At 36.6% G+C, this 22,772-nt stretch overlaps 1 protein-coding gene across 3 annotated transcripts in view; it reads right to left on the reverse strand.

Moving 5' to 3' along the window:
• The window catches only part of SLC9A9 (solute carrier family 9 member A9), a 192,914-nt gene that overhangs the window by 123,328 nt on the left and 46,814 nt on the right, over positions 1-22,772 (reverse strand). For all 3 annotated transcript variants that reach the window (XM_057412968.1, XM_057412969.1, XM_057412967.1), the window contains one exon: positions 17,876-17,981. In XM_057412968.1, the coding sequence (XP_057268951.1) occupies positions 17,876-17,981 (106 nt within the window). The remainder of the gene's footprint in view (positions 1-17,875; positions 17,982-22,772) is intronic.

A 22,772-nucleotide genomic window follows, 5' to 3' on the forward strand; every position in this document is an offset into this window, starting at 1 on the left:
TAATTCTACGATGAGGTAATGAAGCCTTTCAACCACCCTTGTCTTTTACAGTGACCACACTGTTGCAAATAAACGTGACGTTTGTCTATGTCAATTGAATTCTACCTCCCTGTTGATAGAACGATGTAGCCTGATGGTTGACTGCACTGAGTGATACACGTTAAAACACTGCAGCCGATTGCCACTAAATGGCTATGATTTACTGTCATTCTGCTTGAGCGCTCTAGATAAGACACTGCGTCAAACTACCATTACAATGATGAGTATCTGAAGTAACTCCAATGATTCAAGGCAGTTGTTCCAGATTTACACTGGTGTTAAAAATAAGTAGAATATGACCCAAACACTTTAGAGAACTTCTCAAAGACCTTGGTTATTTATGAAAAATCCCTTGCTATTATGGGCAACTCATAGAGATTAAGCAGAAACAGTTTGCACTAAACCTTTATTGAATTGTAATTTTCTTAGAATCACAAAGCCCGTGATTTTGCTCAGGAGAAGCTCAAGACTGAAATAACAGAAAATTATGTATATTTTATTCCAGACAGCATTATCTTCATTAGGGTTTGACTCATAACATTGTAGCAGAACTCGCTACACCTGTCTGAGGTGTGAAATACCAAGGGATGAATAGCAGCCTTCCCTTTGTAATAATAGCTAGTCCTTGTCCTTCACAAACACATAGTCCTACTCACATCACCCTCCTCTGGGGTTTAAATCAACTTCTTCCTGAGAGTTAGATGGTTTAACAGTACTACAGTACACTACAGTCTTCTCTGAAATCCCCTTGAATGAATCTGAATGAAGGCATGGAGGGGCAATATAAGATTACTGATCAATGGAAGAACGTATACAGCAGGTTTTCACTTAATATTCAGAGCTTTCTTTTTTTTCTGTGGCCTCTGCATATGAAGATCCTGTGACTGATGCTTTCAAGGGTTGTGCATCTGATTTGTGTTCACAGACAGCATTCCAAATTCACTCCCAAAGACAACATGAGGAATCTCTAAGTGCCCAGTCCTCCCTGTATTTAGGAAAACAAGTAGCCTGTTCTACTCTCCTTCTCTCCTCTCTGTCAGCAATACAGCAAAGAACCCCATTCTTGCCACTGGTCAGCCAAACCTCAACTGTTCCACATAACTGTGTCAAGTGTAACAGGGGTGTCAAGAGGAAGGACAGAACTGGGACCATGCTACTGGTAATATGATACAAAGAATTCAAAGCATTAAGAGAAGGAACAGAAGAAAATGAAAGGAAACTGTATCTTTGTGATTTCTATCAGATCTCAGTTCCTTAAAAAGATAAGGTACGAACCACATGCTTTCATAACTTTTTCTCAGGCACAACAGAAGTAGGTTCTGTTTTTCTTCTGTTTTTCCTCTATTTTACCTCCCTGACATAAATTGACCATGACATAAAAGTAATTTAATGAAGCTGGACTATAAGATAATCTTTGGAATAAATCTAGAGTTTAGTAAGTAGTCATTGAAATACGGATACTCTTTGTCTGTTAAGAAACCGGTAAGCTACTCTTTGCGTTTAAAATAAAACCTATACAGAGCTAAGTCTGCTGCTAGAGGATGCAGGTGATCACTAGAGCAGATGGATAGCCTATTGCCAATACTGAAGTGTTGTGCCACATTTCTGGCCTATAACAGCCTCAGGCTTTTTCACTTCCTGAATGTTTTCTGTAAGAGATTGAGAAAGGATCCCCCAGTCTCCCTTCACACAACTCCAGCATCTTTAGGAAACTGTGAACAGAGTACACTGAGGGCCCTGATGCTGAATGCAATTGGTGAAGATAAACTACATTAAATCACATAAGAATTAAGAGTGAAAGGAGTCTGAAAGCCTATCCATTTTTTTTTTCTATTTCAGTGTTCTCCTTCACTCTTGCCTAAGACTCTCCAATGTGCAACAAATAGGGAGACACATGATCCTTGTTATGTCCCCACAATATGGTATACCATCCCCGTACAGTCTGTCCTTGCAAAACATATTTACCATAGTCAGAAAGGGTTTAAATAGGAAAATAATTTTATGTTTCATGCACATTTTCCATCTGGAGTGCAGTTTGTCAATCTGATACCCATATTCTTGTGGAGTTAAAAAAAAAGATAAATTGGATGCTTTGAGAAATATTGGAAACAGATGCAAACAAAACAGTCCATGTGATTTCTAATGTACCTGGGCCATAAGCTGGATGAGCCTGCCTCAATTCTGACTTGGCACAACATGACCTTGAGGTCAGTGCAAAAGCTCTAGCCACATTTTGATAGGGAAAATAATACCCTAAAATCTCAGGTAACATAGGATGTTGCAAGTGACATGAAGCAAAATCTTAAGGGAAGGATAGTTCATTTTGAACTCTTCTGTGTTAACATTGTAAACTGCCTATGAATCTTTCCTTTGCATTAGACATTAACACGTTTCAAGAATGGGTCACATCTTCCCCTCCACCTCCCCCCACCCCGTGAAGGCACACCCAGTGTACCCAGTTTGCTGTTTCTGTGCTTCAGCTGAGAGCATAGGTAGCTTGGATACCCCTCTCAATTCTTTTTTGCCCACTAAACAGATGATAATTTTTGCCTCTTGCTAATCTGGATTTGACATGAGCCAGTAACCTAAAGAAGAAAATCTTTTAAATCTCCAGAGCTGTTCAATCCCACCTACATTTTATTATAGAAAATATTTTCTGTAGAGTTTATTTAAAAAATAGAGCTACTGAAAAATGACTCTGGCATTGTTTGAACGAAATACTATACTGGTAACAGAGCTTCTCTCTCAAATGTTAGTTCCACTTCTATTGCTTTATAATAAATGGTTGCAGCTGTTGCCATGGCAATTTCATTTTAAAAAATGTTTCCGAGTGAAGACAAGAAATGCAGCTGTTATCGTGAGAAAGTCTAAAATAAAACCAGATGTGAATTGTATGCTCTAGTGTTGGCAGTAATAATGTCAGAAACAAAACATGTTACATGTATTGTTTTCTTGATATACTGGAGCTGAGGATGGGGATTTAGGGATATCTGAACTGTGGGTCTCTGTTCCTGATCCAAACATAGCAAATGAATAGAATGAAATTTCACCTTAGGGAAAGGCACTTCACTTGCTAGAAAAGCTGGTCAGCCTTGCATAGAGAATAGCAGTAATATTCCTGTAAGAGCAAAATATTCCCGTAAGAGCAAAAAGGCCTGAAGTTTTCCTCATTTACCTTTCTGATAATATGCTAACATTCTATTTCTTACAGCTTAGAAAAAGAAAAATTCAAGCCATGGTAGAAATTAAAAAATTGCAGCCTTACCTATTGCTTGTTACCTTGTCACTCTGTAGCCTGAAGTTCTCTAAAGTCACTGCTATACCTTTAATGTTAGACACAGAACATAAAACCAAAATGACTGGGCAGTTCTCTTCAAAGAAGGTGCAATTCAACAAGTCCCAACACACGTACTAATAGTAATCTGCTGTAAAAATGCACTGTGTTGGGGAAGTATAGTCCATTCAGTTCACTTACAAGAAAAATCTATTGAAAGAGAGAATTTCTGAGAAGCTGAGAGAGGAATAGCGCTGGACCTACTTCAAAGTGGAAAAAAAAAAGAAATAAAAAAATTGCAGTTATATGTCTGGTAAATGCTGACTGAAGAGCAATTGCCCAAATCTTGAACAAGATGTGTTTAGAGATGGACTGCGCAGTCTGACACAGTATGGGACTCCGTCAGGATGGCGCATGGATTGAAAGGTGGCTTTGCATCTGTCTTGTACCTTTTCTCCTTGCCTAGGAGCTGCAAAAGACTATTTGGCTGAAGCCATTCTAAACTGTAGCTGGCTATCCACAATCTCAGTGGCTCATTTAAGCAGCCTGGGGCTGCTGAGAACAACAGAGGTGTAGCTGCTGAACCTTGTGGAAATTGTTTTGCTCAAGTATTAAGTCAGTGGTGATTATGACATCTGCAAATAATCTTTACTCTGGGGGATTACTCATTGTCAGTCATGATAAAATAAAACAAAGAGGAGGAATTACCAGGCAGGCAGTGAAGTTGATGTGGATAGAATTACAGTCCCAAACTCTAAGGCAATCACAATGGTAAAAATTCTTTTTATCTTTAAAGGTTATAGTAAGAAAAAAATATTAGAACACACACATTCCATTTTTCTGATTTCTATCTTCAGGGATAGAATTATTTCCCTATCCCTGCTATGGAAGTTTCAAATGATAAGCCAGTTTCAAGCAGTGCTATGTAAACATATGCCACTCTTGAAGAAAAATCTAAAAGCCATTTGGAATTGTGACAATAATCTGGATAATCTAATCCTAACCCCCCCCGCTTTCCTAAATACACTGCAAATCACTCAATCTAAGAGACCTTATACCAAATATACTGGATGGGAGTTCTTGCTTTGATAAGAATACATTATTCAGAAGTACATATGCTAAGGTTTTTGAACATATAACTGTCACCTGGTAGTGAACTATTCCTCAAAGGTAACATTAAGAGTCAAATAAGATCTCCCTTTGTTTAAAATTAAGGTATCTGTTATTACCTGTGGCCTAGATCCAATGACTATGGAAAATCTCACAGAAGTGATAGGCAAATAGACAATTTTTCTTTCTGGATTTGTGAAGACTTCATTGATTTATGGATAAACATTTAGTATAACACACTAATTTCCACCACTTAGTTTTAAAATAGATACTTCCTCTTGACAGGCACTTCCATGAGGCTTAAACACAGCTATTAATAAAATGGAAATAATTCTGGCTAGCTTCATTACCCTCATAATTACTAGAACGAAGGAGTCTTGCCTCACGGGTTTTTGCATTTACTTCACTCTAACAATGCACAATGAAACAATGAAAACACTCTCCTAGCTATGGGTTAAGCCCTGCTAACTCTGGAAATAGAATGTAAAACTGTGAACATCCTAAAATGTTGGTTTAGAAATACCTTTAACATTACTCTGTAGGTATAAAAATACTGTAATAAAGAAGATGTACACTGCTAAATGGTCCAGGAGGCTGAAATATTTTCATTCAGCTATAACCTTTTCTCAATGTGTCTAAGGGAGAGAACAGAAGTCTGCTAGGCACTCTATTATTCTCATCTCACTATCGTTTTGGCTGTGCTTGCTACAGATCAGTAGAACAATGTAGAAGAACTGTTTGATTTCTTTTAAGTGGGTATAAATATGCAATGAATGGGGATGCAAAATGAAAATGCTCTATGCTTAAAAATTATTTAACTTTTGTGAGATTTTGTAATGAAGAAATTACTTAGAGAAAATTGTGAATATCAGTTTATTCAGTGCATTGTTGGATAATATTTTATTTAAAGTTTTAATCGTATTTAAACCTTCCTTTTCAAATCCAGATTCTAACATCACTGGGTATTCCCAGAAATATACTGAAATTTCATTATGAATCCAAATGACATACACATATGCATACTGCATTCAGAATAAGTAAATCATTATAATTAGCAATTAGTTAGGGAACATCAAAGTACAAAACACATTAAGAGGAAACTGGTAGCAAGACTGGATTTTTTTCTTCTCTGGTACAATGGTCTTTACAGGACATGTTCAGAAGTCCCATTTCCCTGAACACAGCAGAAATGAACAAGCTTTGTCACACTGTCCTCTTTCAGGGCCACTTGTATAACTGCTGTCCTCAATGTTTCCTCTCTTTCGGTCTAGTTCATACCTGCAGTATGACAGGAAATGCCCTAATTTTATTTGGGCTGTGTTTTTGCATGGTTTGTGACTTTGCCACAACGACACCATTTAGGCTACATTTCTGTGCTGCATTTGCACTTTTTGTGAATACTGTTTCTTTTTTTAAAAAAAAAAACCAACCGTTTTGCAGAACCAGTACAAAGAGAATACATTTGTGCTTATCTTGGACAGAAACCTTACAACTACATAATTACAACGCTGTGCAACTTTGAAATTCAGACTTGTCACTTCTAAGGGGAGGAAATAGGAAATTGCCCATCTGTTACTCATGAATCTTTCACCCTTCTGAAAATGTGCCAAAACTGAGCAATTTTTAAAGTTTTCTGAAATGTTTAGTTGACAAATCTCAGCAAAAGTCTGATAAACTTCAATAGCTAAAAAACTAAGCTCTCATTTGTATTAGGCATGTACCATCTAAAACTCATACAATTTTTTTTTCCTGCAATTGCTGATCCCCAAACTCTGCAATCTACTGTTCCGCCAGCCTTCAGAACTGATCAGCAGCATCGCTCTGTCTGGTCATCTGTCACAATGCAATAAGGAGGTTAACAAAGAGGTGTGCCTATCTGAAATAAAGACAGGGTGTCTCTTGGCTTTAGGGAATGAAGGCAATTTGGTTAAGAGTTTACAGTCCTAGCTTATCTTTAGAAATATTTTCTTTCCATCTCAGGTGGGAGACAAAAGAACTGGTGACTGCAACAGGATTGTTGGAGTAGGTCATGCAATTCAGGAGAATGGGTAGAGCAAGACAGAGATGGTGACTCTTGTCTATTGGAAAAATAAAGGCAAGAGAAGGAATAAGATTGAGACCAAAGCAACAGCAAATGGAAACAATGAGTAAGTGAGGCTCTATAATCATTAGAATAAATCCTAAACCCAGAAATTTTCTGAGTCTTACCATTTAAGTAGCTATGAAATGCAGTAGCTAGAGGTAAGCAGTCTCTCCTGATATGCCTGGCACTCAAGGAAGGTAGCTGCATGCTACTTTTATCAATTATTCTCTTTGCTCAAGTGACAAAAGTATATTCTGAAAATGCTGACGTTCCCAATCTGAAAGGTGAAATATACACACTGAAATGATGTCTTGGGTATGGAGAGGGGGAGGTTTCTTTGAAGGATAAAATAAACCTAAAAAAAATTACATTTGTTTAAAACATTTACAGAAGGTGCCTCTCGGCTCTTCTTCTGTAAGACATGAAAATCTTGGGGCGTTATGTAGCATTTGAGTACTTGATAACCTTTGCATTATTTTGATGTGCTTTATGGATGACTCTCCATGCACACATAAGTATGTATGTACGCATGTGCACACACAAAAGAATTTCATGTAAAGTTATGTCAGTTCACTCTAACAGACTCAGTAACTTAAGGATTTGAGCCTTAAAAGATCAAGGCTTGCAGCAGGAATGAGTTTACCTGATGTTGTTCTTAGTAAATAAAAAAGTTTAAAAAAAGGATTTAGAGCAGGTCAGAATGATGAAATTCAAATTAAACTGCATGTAGAGCACATAGCTTCTGTAGGGGTTCACAGAGGGATTCCTAGAGACTTCAGTCTTTCCAAGTGCTTCTGGGTAGCCAATGGAAATATGTTGTCTCTGCTGCCACAATGTGAGGGGGTTCTTCTTTCATGTAATCACAACTTGATCTTCAAAGAATAAAAGAATTTTGATGGGAGTTTTTCCTCTGGTAACAAAACCTCAGTCATTTTGAGATATCTGTACTCTTCAATATTGTATTTCTGGAATGGATTTGAACAATGAATAGGTATTGGTGGGTACTCAGTAGCTGAAATGGCAAGCTCTCCCCCACCTTTCTGATACATTCTCCTCTTCTGTCTTCCCTTCCTAGAAGACTTGAAAAATATGTTGATCTACTGTAAGTCCTGGACAGACTCTTATGTACAGTATCTCATCCAGAGAGGATGAAATGAGCTTTCTTTTGGAACATTTCAAGGGAAAGAGTATCAATACATTCATTTTAAACTGAAAAGGAGTTGTCTCCATAAGTAGAATTAGACTTTGAATGTAATTATCTTGCTCTCAGAAAATCTGTCTTATTCACTGGAGAAAGGTTATTTGGATAAGGGAAAAACATCTGGAAGAGCTCAAAACCAAGCTGACTTTTACCAGGGTGTACTTCAGTTCTGAAGAGTTCCCAACAGAAATCTTTGAAATAAAGAAGATTTGATGCCATTTTGATCATTTGTACAGAAAATGTAGCTAAATAGTTGCCTTTTAGATGTGATTTGCAAGCACTGTAAGCAGCATTCATAATTCTGAACTTGCAGTTCATATTTTTAAATTTTATCAGTTTGTTTGTGTATAAGTGGACAGAGGTACCTGCAGCTACTCTGATTTTATTACATATGACAAGTACAGACATTCCCAGCTGATTTCAGCTAAGCTACGTTTTCATACATCCCTGAGGGCAATCTCTGTAACAGTACTCACTGAAATCTATTCTAGTTTAGCAGACTGCAACTGAAGGCTGCCTACTCAAATAAATTATATAAACAAAACAGAGCCAATTAGGTAACTGTGGTGGGTTGACCTTGGCTGGACACCAGGTGCCCACCAAGTCACTGTACCACCCGCCTCCTTGGCAGGGAAGGAGAGTAAACAAGATAGGAAAAAACTTGTGGGTCATGATAAAGGAAATTTAATAAAGCAAAAGCCATATGTGGAAGCAAAGAAAAATGAAAGATTTATTCTCTACTTCCCATCAGTAGGCGATGTCCAGCCAGTTCCCAGGAAGCAGGACTCAAGTATGCTTAGTGGTTGCTCCAGAAGACAAAAGTTGTAAGAACGCATGCCTCGTTCCTCCTTCTTTCTGTTAGCTTTTACTGCTGAGCAGACATTATATGATGTGGAATATCCCTTTGGCCAGTTCGTGTCAGCTATCCTGGCTGTCTCTCAAGATCTTGCCCACCCCCAGCATACTGTTGGAGGGAATGTTGGATGCCCTGATGCTGTGGGAGCACTGTTTAGCAGTAGTCAAAACACTCTTGTGTTATTAACACCATTCTACCTACTAATACAAAGCACAGCTCTCTAAGTTCTGCTATGGGGAAAATGAACTCCATTTCAACCAGACCTAATACAATAACATATAGCTAGAAAGACCTTTAGCATTTATTAACTAGAAGCTAAGTAGAATTTTAATGTGGAGCTGATATTAGAAAAAGAGAGATGAAATAGTAAGAAGTGGAAAAAACAGAATGATGAGAATTACCTCCTGAAACCATTCTGGTCAAAATCACCATTTTCACACTGAAATTCCACCAATAACAAGTGTTACAGACATTCCAGAATATTTCCCCCCAGCTTATGCACAACACTGGTCAGTACAGTAAGGCTCATAGAACAAAAAGAAAAGAAGTTTTATTAAATAAGGACACCATCGTTTTATGTAGGATTTGCTCTATTCTGGGAAAGAAGCTCTTTTAAAGTTCCTGCTAATAGCAAGTTTGGTTAGTTTCCCAGTGCTCACATCTCCTGTTCCAGATGGTCAATGACGTGAAACTCTAATTATCATCAACAAAATAAGCTGGGAGTAAACCCTTCCTCAAAGGTAAAAAGAGCAGATGGACAACCATAATTTCATTATTATAGAAATAATAGATGGAAAGGATTCCCCATCCATCTTTTAAAATTATTCACCACTTGTTGCACAACTCTGTTATTTCAGTGGTTTCCATGGTACATAAGGCTTGGTACATAAGCCTTTCTATAAACATCTGGAGGAGTAGCCACATTCATCTTGTTTAAGGGCGGGGGGGGGAGGGCAGTAAGTGAAATGTTTGGGCTGAGCTTCCATCCAGCATTTTGCTTTCTTTCAAGTAATTCTGTTTTATTCTCCTCCAAAGTGTGACAGTCATTCTTCCTCAAGAACCTTTGTGGGAATAAAATCGCAAATAATACTTATTTGGAATGAGGTAATGGTCAATTCCAGAGATCAAGTTAGTCATTTGTCCAGATCTGCAGCTCAGAGGCACTGAAGTCCCTAGATTGTCAAGATTCAAGCTCATGCAACTCAGTACCATTGAGCAACACTTCCTATGCCTGTTGCGGTCCAGCGCTGGTCTTACTTTGATCTCCAAGTCCTATGCCAGGTTTTGCAAAGGCAGCCACCTCTCTAGGCCTGCCACAGGGCTCGTAGAAGCCTCAGTTCCTCTAGCTCTGCCAACTGAATTTACATAAAGACAGCTACCAAGAAAAGGTCTGGGAGCAATTCCCTTTCTGGCAGAATCTCATTCCTTTTCTGAATTCAGATGAATTGCCTGATTGCAGTGTACTGCTCTTTGGAGCTGCTGTCCTAATTCCTATACTTTTCACAGTTTCTTTACAATTCAGGAGCACATTTTCATGTCCTGCTTAAGGATTTCAAACATAGACATTCCTAAAAAAACAACACAGAACTGCAAAATTGCACTAGAGAAAAATAATTATTTTCTCTGCAGCCGTATGAGTAAACAAGCTTTTTTCCCCTCTAAAGTGTCCTAGCTACAGGACTGTCAGGATCTGTACCTACACAGTATGCCTTACCTTAGTTTCTCACCATGTCTTGTGTTTTCTCACCCTTGTTTCTTTTTTCTAGCCAGGTCTTCACAATGTCCATTTGTTACTTTCAACAGTTCAGTTTTTTACTTTCATCTGCATTTCACCATCTTTTCCCACACTTAGAAACCTATGTGCCACCTACTTTTTTAAGCAGGAAAATGTTGCATGCGTTAATCCCTTTTACATTTTTGTCATCTGATGGCACAGGCGCTTCTATTTCCCTCTTTTCTTCCTGGGCTAGAAGCATGACTCTGTGCACACTTTATACAATAGCTGGCAAGGAATGAGGCTTATACACTATTGAAAAAAAAGCTGAACAGTATTACGTGTAGGTACACTAAAGCTACTAACTGTGTGCGCATAAGAGCCCACTTAGGAATAGAAGTGGGTTTTTTCACACTATTACTTACGTACTGATGTGCCCAGGATGAGTGAATAACATCTTTTCTGCACTCAGATACATGTTGGAAATAAACAGAACTTAAATAAGTTTCTTTTTCACTCCAGTGGCAGAAATAGTATGGTAAAAGACACTAAGAAATTGCATGAATAAATGTTTAAAAAAAAAAAGTCTTAAAATGCAAGGGCAATAGAGAAACATTCTTTTTTTATCTGTAATGACTCAACACTGAAGCACTCATATTTTTTGCCTAAAATGCCTAATACGTCCTCAGCAGGAGGTATGGGATAAAGGCTGAAAGATATCACCATGTTCATAGATTGAATGAACTCCCAGATACCTTCGGATGAGAAGAAAACTGAAACAAAGACAAAAGTACTGAGTGATAAAAAAGTCCTTGTTTCTTAGTTGATTAAACATGATAGAAAAGAGTTTGAGACAGTATGTATGGAAGCCCACAATGTCCCTTTTGAAGGCCACCTTCTGAATATAATCACAATTTAAGTGAAAAATATGAGAACATTCAGCTGACTTTCCTCTGCAAAATTTGTTATTCAATGGGTTCAGGGATGAAAGTGTGGCAAAATTCATACAGAATAATACCCCAAAAACTGAAGGGCAAAGGATCCAAATTAGAGACAGTCCATGACAAAAGAACAAAGCTTAAAATAGACCTAAAGGAGCCTCACATCTGCTGAGATATGCATCAAGGAGACACTCATCACAGCTTTCAAAGCTGATATTACTTCCTGCAAATCCCAGCTCCCAACTTCATTATTCAGCAGCACTCTTCCAATATCTTTTCATGTCCTTTATAGAACTGCTGATTTTAATGTACAATACACAAAGAATCACAATTAGAAATTGTGAAAAGTAGGAAAGTAACACTTACAGATAATGGATAGTTACCTCAGCAGGCCAATGACAAAGTGAAACATAAACTGAATATTTGTACCTGTATTTGGTGTTTGTCCAATGCCTGTTTCTTCAGTTTCTGATTACATTTTCTTCCTGCGTAAACTATCTTCAGGTTCAATGACATAATAACAGAATTAAAACCACTGAAGTAACAAACATGTAGGGAAACAAATAACCAAACCCAGAAGGGTTTAAAGATTCTTATGGATTTTCTACTTGAGGTCCATTTGATGAAAAAAATTTTGTATAGTTTGAAGAGATCTAAACTGAACTGAAATTAGTAATATTATGATTGTACATATCAGTATGAATAACCAGTGTGACAGAAGGAATTCTCTGACTTCCTAAGTCAGTTACACTGATCACTGTGGAATGTCAGCCTCAGAGGGTGCTCAGCACAAGCTGAGTGTAGCTCTGGCTTCTGAGTGATTTCTCCTGGAAATCATGCTGGGTTTCAATAAATTTGTCTCAGTTAATTTTGCCATGTTATTTTAGAAAGCCCCATACAAGTTTCCAGGAGAACTTCTGCCCAGAAAGAATAGTGTGAGCATTATTTAACTTGTATATGATATTACTACACTAGAATGAAAGTATTTTTTGAGCAGGAAAGAGGTATGCTATGACACATGTTGGTATATGTATACCCTTGAAATGTTTAAGATGAGCCATGAAACTGCTTTTACAAGGGACTTCCTCACTGGATATAGTAAAGCTGACCATTATCTTTATCAATTTGCCATGCCTGTTTTCCCCTCCATACTTTGAATGCACATTGAATAATTAGAGTTCCTCCTTTACAATTTATCCTACTGTAGCAGAAAAGCTCTGTTTACACTACAGAAAAAAAGACAAAAGCAAGGTGAAATGGGCAACCTGCAAACAATTTGTCATAAATTTCAAGCCTTTTAAGCTATTAGAAAGGGGTCTGGATTCTATGGACAGTTAATTTATCAAGCACAGATATAGTGTCTTATGTTGTAGCTAGATCATGAAAAATGGACTTGAAATATATCTATTGTTAGAGAAAATGTTATATTCCAAGAACTTTGGAAAATGAAATTTCTTCATCATGGTAAACCACTTAGTAAATCTTTGAACCAATCCACAGAAGCTTATTATGTAGAAGGGGGTTGCAGTACAGTTCTACAAGCACAGATTTTTGGGGGGGGGGAAGAAAAAGCCTGACTGTTACCTATTTATTTGAGACCATCTTATCTGGCCAATAGATGCTCACTGAATTTCCACTTCTGTGAGCATCACTGGAAATATGCATCTCACCCACAAATACTGTTCTTATCAGCAAGGGTCATAAAATAACAGGATTACACCTCCAGTTCTTACCTAGTTCTAAGAATTTACCTTTTTGGCACTGGTCCTAGACTTTTGCCAAGGGAGCCTTATGGCCTGACTGTCAAGCCTGCACCTTCCATTGCCAATTTTTTGCAAATAGGCATTAATAAGCTTTGTGGAAATCTACACAATCTACAGATACTTTACACAAGAGGCAGGATACCCATTTCAAAACAATCCTCTTTTTTGGGGGGGTCTTTACTTTCCTTTTTACTTTCTTTTGAACGTCCAGGTTTATCATCTCTTCCTTTACATACCCAAGTTATTTCACTTAAAAATGGCAAAGCAAACTTCACAAGAAAACTATGCTTGTAGTATTACTTTTATCTCTGCCCAAAAATATCTCTACTTCTAAGCCTTCTAGGCAATTAGCATTTTGACATGGGAGGTCTTCATTTCATGTGTCAGCTAGTTTCTGTGTTCACTGGTTTCACTGCCATGTGATCATCAACCACACTTTTTATCTCCGGGATTTCCACTTCATTCGTGTATCTAACTTGACTTGCGTACAACAAGTTAGTATATTTATTCCTTGCTGTATGTCTCACATGTGACAATGTCACATGTCCTGTGTCCCCTGGCTGCCACTCACTTGTTTTGATTACCTGTGAAAGACTCTGCCATATGTTGATGTCCTTGCTGCCAATGTGACTTCCACACTATCACCTCTTCCAGAAAGTGGATGAAACTTCCATCAGGCCTACTGAGCAATGAATGATACAGAGCCAGCAGAGAGATGAAGTCATGTCTCTCACATAATGATGATACAAACGCTTCTGACATTAGCTACAATGGAAACATCTCTCGTGTAATGTTCTGTTAGATAATTTGTTAGCAGGGAACATGTATCGGTATTCATTACTGCTTTATACATCCTGCACTCACTGAGCACTCAGCATGAGAAAGATTAAATAGCTCTGCTAAATACACTGTCTCAATGCTAATGACCTGTTCAGCTACTTTTCAGTCACATCTTAAGCTATTCAATGCTTTTTCTACAACTTTTCCACACTTTCTTCATCAAATTTATCTGTAAATGTGCACCACCCATGCCAAGCCCAAACCTATAGTATGTGCACTCAAAATATATGCAGGTGTTTTCTTCAATAAGTGATATATCATACGAAGACAGAACGAAAAAAGAATGAAAGTGAAAAAAAGGTTAACCTTATTTGCTCAAAGATATCCATAAATGATTTATTCAGGGAATTGGATGGCAGAAGGTTAATTTTCTAGCTAACACAATGGCTTTATGTGTGCAGGAACATCTGCAAGCTATATTTTGCTGTCAATGTTTTTGTAAAAAAGCTGAAGAAGTTGAAACCCCGGGAGTTAGAGGATACAAGCAGTGGTAAAAAAAGCCATCATCTGGAATCTTGTATGAAAATATTCACCACATCATAGACCAACACCCAATTCCATACAGTATATATTATGATAGAGCAATACAAGAAAAGTAATCTTAGGTGATATTCTTTCATTCTGGAAGCTACAGAATAAACTCAGGTAAACTTCTTGGTGATGAAGTACAACATACCTAAGAATGATTTCTTTATTAAAAATTGTAATACAAATATGATTGGAAAGGCCGTTTCATAAAAAATTGCCATAATCTGTTGTCTAAAATTAAATTCCAGAGAGTGAAACAATCTGTAATTGTAAAGTCTATAAGGATATTTAAACACATGTAGAAGAAGCTCGAACATCTTCAGATATATTCTCCTACATATGTTTTATTTGTTTGCTTTAATGTTAGCATATATAAAATACTTCTACAGAAAAAGCTTACGCTGCAGGTAGACATAGAAGGTGGACAGGGTTGCCAAGTCAATTTGCTGGAAAACTGTAGGAAACTTGTGGTGTTATTACTCATATAGGTTTTTCTGGATAAAAGCAGACATGTTAAGTTATCTAATAAGTTTTGTAGGGCTCTGTTATTATTTTTCTTAAGTGTCTTGAATCCTTGACATAAAAGAGGCTCAAAGATTATGCATTTTGAATATTTGAATTTCCATTTTCTTCCAAAACTTTATTTTCTGTGAGAATTCTCACAAACTTTCTGTTAAAAGGAGACTTTTGTCCTAATAATGAAAAGTTGTAAGCAACTCTGTGAGTTGCTTAATGTAGAAAATCCTTGTTACAGCTACAATGCCCTTACAGATGCTCTTGTGTGTATGACCTCTCCAGATGCACAACAGCTTGTCAGCCTTTCTGCAGCCACGATTGTCAATTTGATTCACACTGATCCCTCCTTCATGGGTTATCTTAAAATAGCACAGTATAAATGAAATCTTGCAATTATTACAAATACTCAGGTGTTATGGCAAGATGGCCTATGCTGATTTGGCCCGGAGAACTTGTGTGGTTGATAAATATTTTCTGAGGACAATTGGCCCTGTGCATACAGTCGCAGCAACACGCAGCTTGTTGTTGAAAGAGTAGTGATAGCTGGTCCTGCTGCTGTCCTTTTTAAACTAAGTGATAAACAGCACAGGAAAAATAGAGGTTGGAGGGAGAAGCTGAAGGAAAAGGAGATACCATATAAAGCCTTGCTGGCCCACAGCCATGCTACTTTTGGCTTGCCAAATTGCCACAGCTAGCCATCAAGGCCTTCCCTTTTTTCCTTTCCTCCCTTTCCTGCAGTGAGTCACTCCTGAAGGCATTAACTGGGTTATTCTGTGAGCTGATGAAACACACTGTGTACTCTCTTAATCTGTTTTCTGTTCACCATTACATAGTGTACAAAATTACTTAATATTGCTTTTCTAGATTTGTAAACATTATTCTCACACCTTTTTAAATAGTCCCCTATTACTGTAATTATGAACATGTTGTGTTTGCACAGCCTGAGAAGTGTTATGTGTTACAGAGACAAAAAGTAGCTGTTCTTTTGTTGTGAGAGAAAAATAATATTCTTCATTTAAACTCAGTTTGGTTTAGTGGGGTGTTAATGCACTGAAGCCGATATTATCAAGAGGGTAGCTTTACTTAAAAGGCAACAGGAAGGAAAATCATGTTAAATTGTGGAAACATTGCATTTTTGCAGAAGCTGATTATTTAAGCCAGAAATTTAGGAAACATGGAACTGATGACATCATATATTCTCTCCAGTCTCTAGAAATGATTAAATATGTTAGATAAATCAAAGTATCGGTCACACTGAATATACAGAAAAAATATGCTAGTTTCCAGTGACAACACACATTCTGTAATAAAGAAGACTTGCAATATCCCATGTATACCAAAGAAAACAAGAGAAGGAGATAGCCAGAATTTGCATCAGGCATCCTTCCTATAGGTTTCTTTATCCATGTGCAGGCTGAGGGTCATAACTGGACTTGAGTACTGGGAAGAGTAGAGGTTAGAAACTCAGGAATCATGTACTATCCGATAGTACTTTTCTTTCTAGATTTGCTTTGCAGTTGAGTTGCACCTTTAAGAGATCTATGTGCTTTGACATCACAGCAATGGAAAGCTAGACAGTTAAAGTATTTTAGGTCTCCTTGAGCTTCTTGTAGCCTAATAGTTCCTCAGTCTATAGGAACCTTACACTAACAGATGAAGAATCTAAATGAACTATAAATGTCCAGGCCTTTATTAAATAAAGCTTAGTGTGAGAGAAAAAAAATCACCTACACACTTATTTCCAATTCTAATAGCTACTTTAATGCTTTTCTGTCTCTTCTCTCTGCTGAGGTTTCTATTCTCTGCTCAGTTTTCCTTTTGCATTTTTTTTTTATTTGATGTACTAGATGCTCTCCTAAGTGACACATTCCAACCACAGTCACTGACTGTGACAGCCATGCTGTATCTAGTCATGAAATGCTCTGCTCAGGCACCTGATAGCATTTCAGAAAAAAACCTCTCTTGCTCTAAAACCAATGAGAGGTGTTTAGCTTAGGTGAATGTAACTAGACTGATAATTGCAGAATGATTGATAAATTAAATAGGAATACTATTTTTTGTATTGTGAAACAATTTTGAGTATTTTTGCAATTCAACTATTTCAAGTTTCTAGATGAGATTTCACAAAATATAAACAAAAAAATCCAGACAAAATATAAACCTCATTTTTAATGACTGTAAACTCTGTAAAATCCTGTTTTCTGAAGGATAGAATAAATCCTAGTTCAAGGATCTGTGTTTTAAGGAGAGAAAGGTGGGACTGAATTGAAGCTTACTGTGAAGCATCTTCAACCATCCTGGAAAACTGAATTCAATTTTGCAGAGTTCTGTTACTTTTAAGATTATCTGAGAGGATTATTTGTATTTCTAGCTAAGCTCCAGGAAGCATATAATACATATAGAGTGGAGTTATAAAGTTGGGATCCTGTTAATCGTGTACTTGGCATGTGTGCTTTTAGGACAGCACTTGTGTGATTTTGGTCCACCATTTGTGATCTGTTTGAGGATTTCTGAGAATAAAAAAGCTATATATAAACTTAAGATAATATTATCAGATGAAGGTCTGTCAGATTCAATAATCTTAGGTAGACAAACTGAGCTCCTGTGTACCACTTTGTGGTTTTAAGTTTGAAAAATAGCAGGTTGCAAAAAATAAAAAGAACCTCTCTCCAAATTTATCATTGCCCTATGTCCTAGGAGCTCATTCAGCATTATTTATTCAAGATATCTTGTTGAGAAAGTAAATAATAATAAATCAAAGTGACACATTTTACAGAATATAGTGCTTTCTAGGTTGAAGAAAATGAACTAAAATTGCATTGTAAATGCACAGTTACCATTAACAGTATTGGAAACCTGGTGTTTAACAAACCAAGAATGACTCCAGAACTACACCTCTGTAATCAGATCTTCAAATGTTTTATCTCTAACATAAACTATATCAGTGAGCACCGTATCAGCAATGCAAGCCTGTAAATATCTCACTAAGAATGGAGGTGAGCATACTTACTACGTCAGCACGATAGCCACGGCATCATTTAGGACACTCTCTCCAAACAGGAGTGTGTACAAATCTGTATCTACATGCAGCTCATGGAAAATAGCAAGAACTGTCACTGTATGAAGACAAAGCAAAATGAGTTTGTTATTTTCATATTCCTCTGGCAGTTCAAGAAATAAAGCAATGTTAGAATATGCCTTTTGAGAAGTCCAGTCCTATTTATTGCCCAAGCGGATAACAATAAGTTAAAATGGATCAAATGAAGTATATAATCCAGCAAGTCTACGAGTTTTGATGCTTCAGCCGAGCTAGGAAGAAACTTTCTTTTTCACACAGAGAATCATGAATAAAATGAAAATGTCGCAGCATATTTTACTGTGCATAAAGTATTAAGATTTTGTGACCAAGGAGAAATAAGGGTGCTGAAAAGACTTGGGTTTTGCCATGGACTTTGTGTGCAATGAGTAGTAGTTTACCTGTTTTAAGAAGGATATATAATAACACTTATCTGTCTGTTCATGCATAATAACCTCATACCCTGTCCTACTAGCAGCATAATGACTTTCACCTGAGGTATAGCATATCTGTAGTCATGAAGCTCTCTCATCCAGATTTGGATATCTGATACTTGTAAGCCATTTTAAGGTTCCTTCAGCATATCACTAATTTAAGTCGTTACCTCCTCCTTAGTTATATGCTATATTTGATTGTTATCTTACCAGTGAAATAGAAAAAATAGAATGTGTTGAATTTAAATTGAAGTTGGATAAATAATTTAGACATACATCCCCAAGGGCATTTAGATGCTTGGCTGATATCCAGGTAATTAAGTCCTATTGATATTAAAGAACACCTTATTTGTTTTATGCCTCAGTTTTCTTATCTGTAAACAGGAGATCGCAGTCCATCCCAAGATTCACCTAGCACTTCATAATCTCCAAATGAAGATGGCTATCTGTGTGCTGTGTTGATATTATTATTATTTCTTTGCATGGACAAAGCAGAGCATTCTCTTTTCAAACAATTTAATGCAAAGGCTCCCAATTATTTGTATGGTTAAAAATTACATGTTAACTCACTGCTTCACTGGTGCTCATTCTAGTACATAATTGTGCAATTGACTCAATCTTTGTAGCCCAGGGATCCCAAAGATTAGGAGTGCTTCTCGGATGCCACATTAACATCTGACGTTTCAGAAATGAAAATTACTTTTACATTGAGATGGTTGCTGATAATTCACAGAAAAACATGAACAGGTGATTATGCTTTGTCTTAATAGCATTTTTTGGAACTTTGAAATCATTGCTGATAAGATTTTCTAATGGCACTTAAATGTCTGTTTAATCTGAAAATCAGTTTATAAACCCAAAGTAGATTCTCAGTTCTCCTGTGAGATTTTATGTCAAAGTGATCTCTGTTGATGTGTTATCTTTGAAGAATTTTGGAAGTGTTATTCTACAGAAGACAATCTGGGAGATGTGCGTAGCTGAACGTTTGCTGATATAGCTATATTTAAATTAGATAGTTATATTTAACCATCCTGGTAATCTCACCCATCTACTCCCAGTGCAGTTATAATTTAAACTAGGAAGAGAGCTCTTTCTCCAGGAAGACACAAAGGTGTAGGAAGAATTTTTATTGGCAATAGATACCTTCATGGTTCAACAATACCTATATTCAGGTTTTTGCTTGATTAGCAAAAGCCTTAATGTACTAAATTTGGACTCAATTTAGATTCCCATTCTTACATGTCATTGGCTTGTTTTCTACAACTATTTTCCACTTCCAGCTTTTGCTTATTAGCTAATTAGTTTGGGCTCACATTAATAGTCCCTGAAATAATGATAGAAGGAAAAGAAAATTGTACTCAAAGTCCAGCGTACTGTTGGTATGTATGTGTAGCAGGCCAAGCCAATTAAACAGACACCTACACATTCCTCTCCTTCCTCTTGCCTCCTAAAAAAATCAGCTGTATCTTCTTGCTTTCTCTTCCAACTCTATCACAAAAATCTGACTTAAAATCTTTTCAAATGAAAGTGGAATAATAAAGCAAGCAACACAATAATGAAGCAATTGTCTTTTCTGGGAGAGACTGTCCAGTTCACCCATTTCTCCCATTCCCAATTGCATCTTCTTTACAGCATTGCCTGTACCTGACTGAGTACTTCTAGTTTCTTCTCTGTCCCTGTGTTTTCCTGGCCCAAGACACAGCAAGCTTCAGCCATACTACTGATGACAGATATTTGTCTGATCTGTTTTTAAATGGAATGATGTTAGTTCCAGAGATTGCAAGGGAGACTAACCCACTCTTCAGTATTCATGCAGTTTATAAATGCAGTTATTCCTCAATTACTAACCTAAATCTCCCCTCTTTCTCTTCAAGTCTGTAATTTCCATTCCTAGCCTAATGAGAAACAAATAATTTGTCACATTTATTCCCTTTTCTTTCCAGCAACATTTTGCCTATTCAAAGACTCATTTCATCTCCTGCCTAAACTGACTCATTTCTTTCAACCTCCTCCTTTCAGTGAGTTTTCTAGCCTGCTAATCACTTCTAATCAGTTGATAACTTTCCTGACATACAGTGCCCAAAATCAGATCCAAGTACTTGAGGTGACATTTTCTGTTGAGAACGAAAAAAGAAGGGATGTGAAAAGATGCTTTAGAACAAGTAAATAAATCCTTTTTTTTGTTTTGGTTTTTGCTATGTATTGGTACTGATACATATTCAACATTTTCAGATTGTAAACTTGAAATTTTTTAGCAATGAATGCTTATTTCTGATCTTCTATCTATGAAGTTGATTATTTCCAAGTGTTATCATTTATCCTTCTTGATTTTAAATCACTGCAAGAATCATATTGAATTCTAACTGTCCTTCAAAGTGTTTACAATCTCCTTTCAGCATAGTGTTATACATTAAAGAAGCATTCTCTATTGCGCTAGCCAACTCATTAATGAAAATGTTAAATAGTATCTTCATAAGAACAGAGCACTGCGTAATTTTTAGCACATTCACCTCATTTAAAAGTTCAATAAAACATTTTCACTTTGTTTTGCCAACCACCAATCATTTCCTCAAGATCACATTTGCCTTCATTAATTAAGAGAATTTATGGATATAGTTCAGAATGAGCATATTAAAAGGGACATGATACCCTTCTATGAAGAAAAGTTAATTTAAATTATTCTCTGGATAGAATAATACTCTATGAATAGTCATTATTGCCCAGAGTAGTCACATCACATTTTGTCTGATGGGAGCCTTTAAGACTCGAGAGAATAAATTTCAAAATTCAGTATTGGCAATCATATACCACAGTAACATATCTAATCTGAGAAATTTCATATCTAAGGCTTCCTGAAGGCACCTTTGGGGAAGAGTAGTTAGGGCTTGGTTTTTGTGTGGTAATTACTTCAAGTATTGTATAATTTATTAGATTCAATATGTATTATGAAAATGCCAAACTACTTTTCATTAAAGTACACATCATCTCTTAATCTCTTATTTCAATCAAGCATATGAGGACAGAGATATAGGTAAAAAACTAGATGTCTAGAAGGACATCTAATTGGGGAACAGCAAACAACCATCTTTTGTGGCAGTAGGATACTAAACCAAATAGAAATAAAAAGTATCAGAGTTTCTGACTCAGAAAGGGTTGTGAACTTTATTAAAAAAAATCAGTGATGGGAAGCATGAAATAGTGGAGCATCTAAGATTTTCACAGTGTTTGTGACAACAGAAATCTCATTCAATTCTTCCTTAACTTCATAGACTGAGGCCACATCTGTTAGATGTTAAGCCCAGCATGATTTGGATTGTACCCAAGTCAGAACAAGTGTCTGTAGACCTGTTTGTGAAAGATATCTTTTGATATATGTAGAAACAAATTGGCTTGTTCCTAATTCCTGTAAAATGCATGTCTAACTGAAATATCAGCAAACCACAATAATCCCTGTTAACTGTATCCAATACTTTGCTGTTATGTTTGAAGGTCAGAGAATAAATTAGACCATTATATAAAGTACTGGTATTATATATACCTCAATCTTCTGACTAGAACTATTAATATACTTCATAGCTCATGGGTCTGAATTCTTTTGGGAGGGCAGTATCACATGGGCAGAAAATAAGATGAGAGAAATCTCGCATTTCCTATTGATTTTTCTCTAAAAATAACAATTCTATTTTTAATTATAGCCTCTTTTCCCTGCTAATCAGTCATGACACTCACAGATTAGCTCAGTTTTGAATAAAGTATAAAAATATTTTAGCTAAACCCAAATTTATAAACAGACTTCCATAACAAGTGTAGAAAATATATTAACTTGCTCTATTTACGCATTATGCTTATAATGCAAAATCCTTTGATTTTATGAGTAACTCCTCTTTCTGATAAATATCCAATTTTATCAATAAAAACAGTAGTGCAACTCACATCTCCAGTTCTGCTGTAACCATAGTAACTTCAAATAGAGAAGAGCCTTGTGATTATCAATTTGACCAAAGGTAAGGGAGTTCATATAGTTCAGAAATAGCTGTGCTTCAGCAAACTTTGTGAAGGTAAATGTTTTCTGTGCTTGAAATGTCAAAAGTTATAAAAAAAGAAATGTTAAAGATACATGAAATGTCTTTGGATTGGAAGGTCATTGTGAAGAATGTGTTAATAACACCAGCATAGGCGAACTGCCAGAGTTGTACTTTTCAGTTATTTTTTGGTGGCTAAGGCTGAGATCAAATCTTTTCACTCTTTTTTTTGACAGTTTTGTTCTGTCATTCACCTTATTCCATTACAACCACCGATACCCTGAAGCAACCTATTGCTGGGGCTTATTACTGTGTCTGCCTTTCAACCACAGAGGACAATTGTTGTCAGAATGTCCTTATCCATGCTCAGAAGTA

This window comes from Pezoporus wallicus, unplaced genomic scaffold (assembly GCF_028554395.1).
Source record: "Pezoporus wallicus isolate ANWC-B61680 ecotype Strahan unplaced genomic scaffold, APGP_CSIRO_Pwel_v1 contig_7749, whole genome shotgun sequence".
Lineage (NCBI taxonomy): Eukaryota > Metazoa > Chordata > Aves > Psittaciformes > Psittacidae > Pezoporus > Pezoporus wallicus.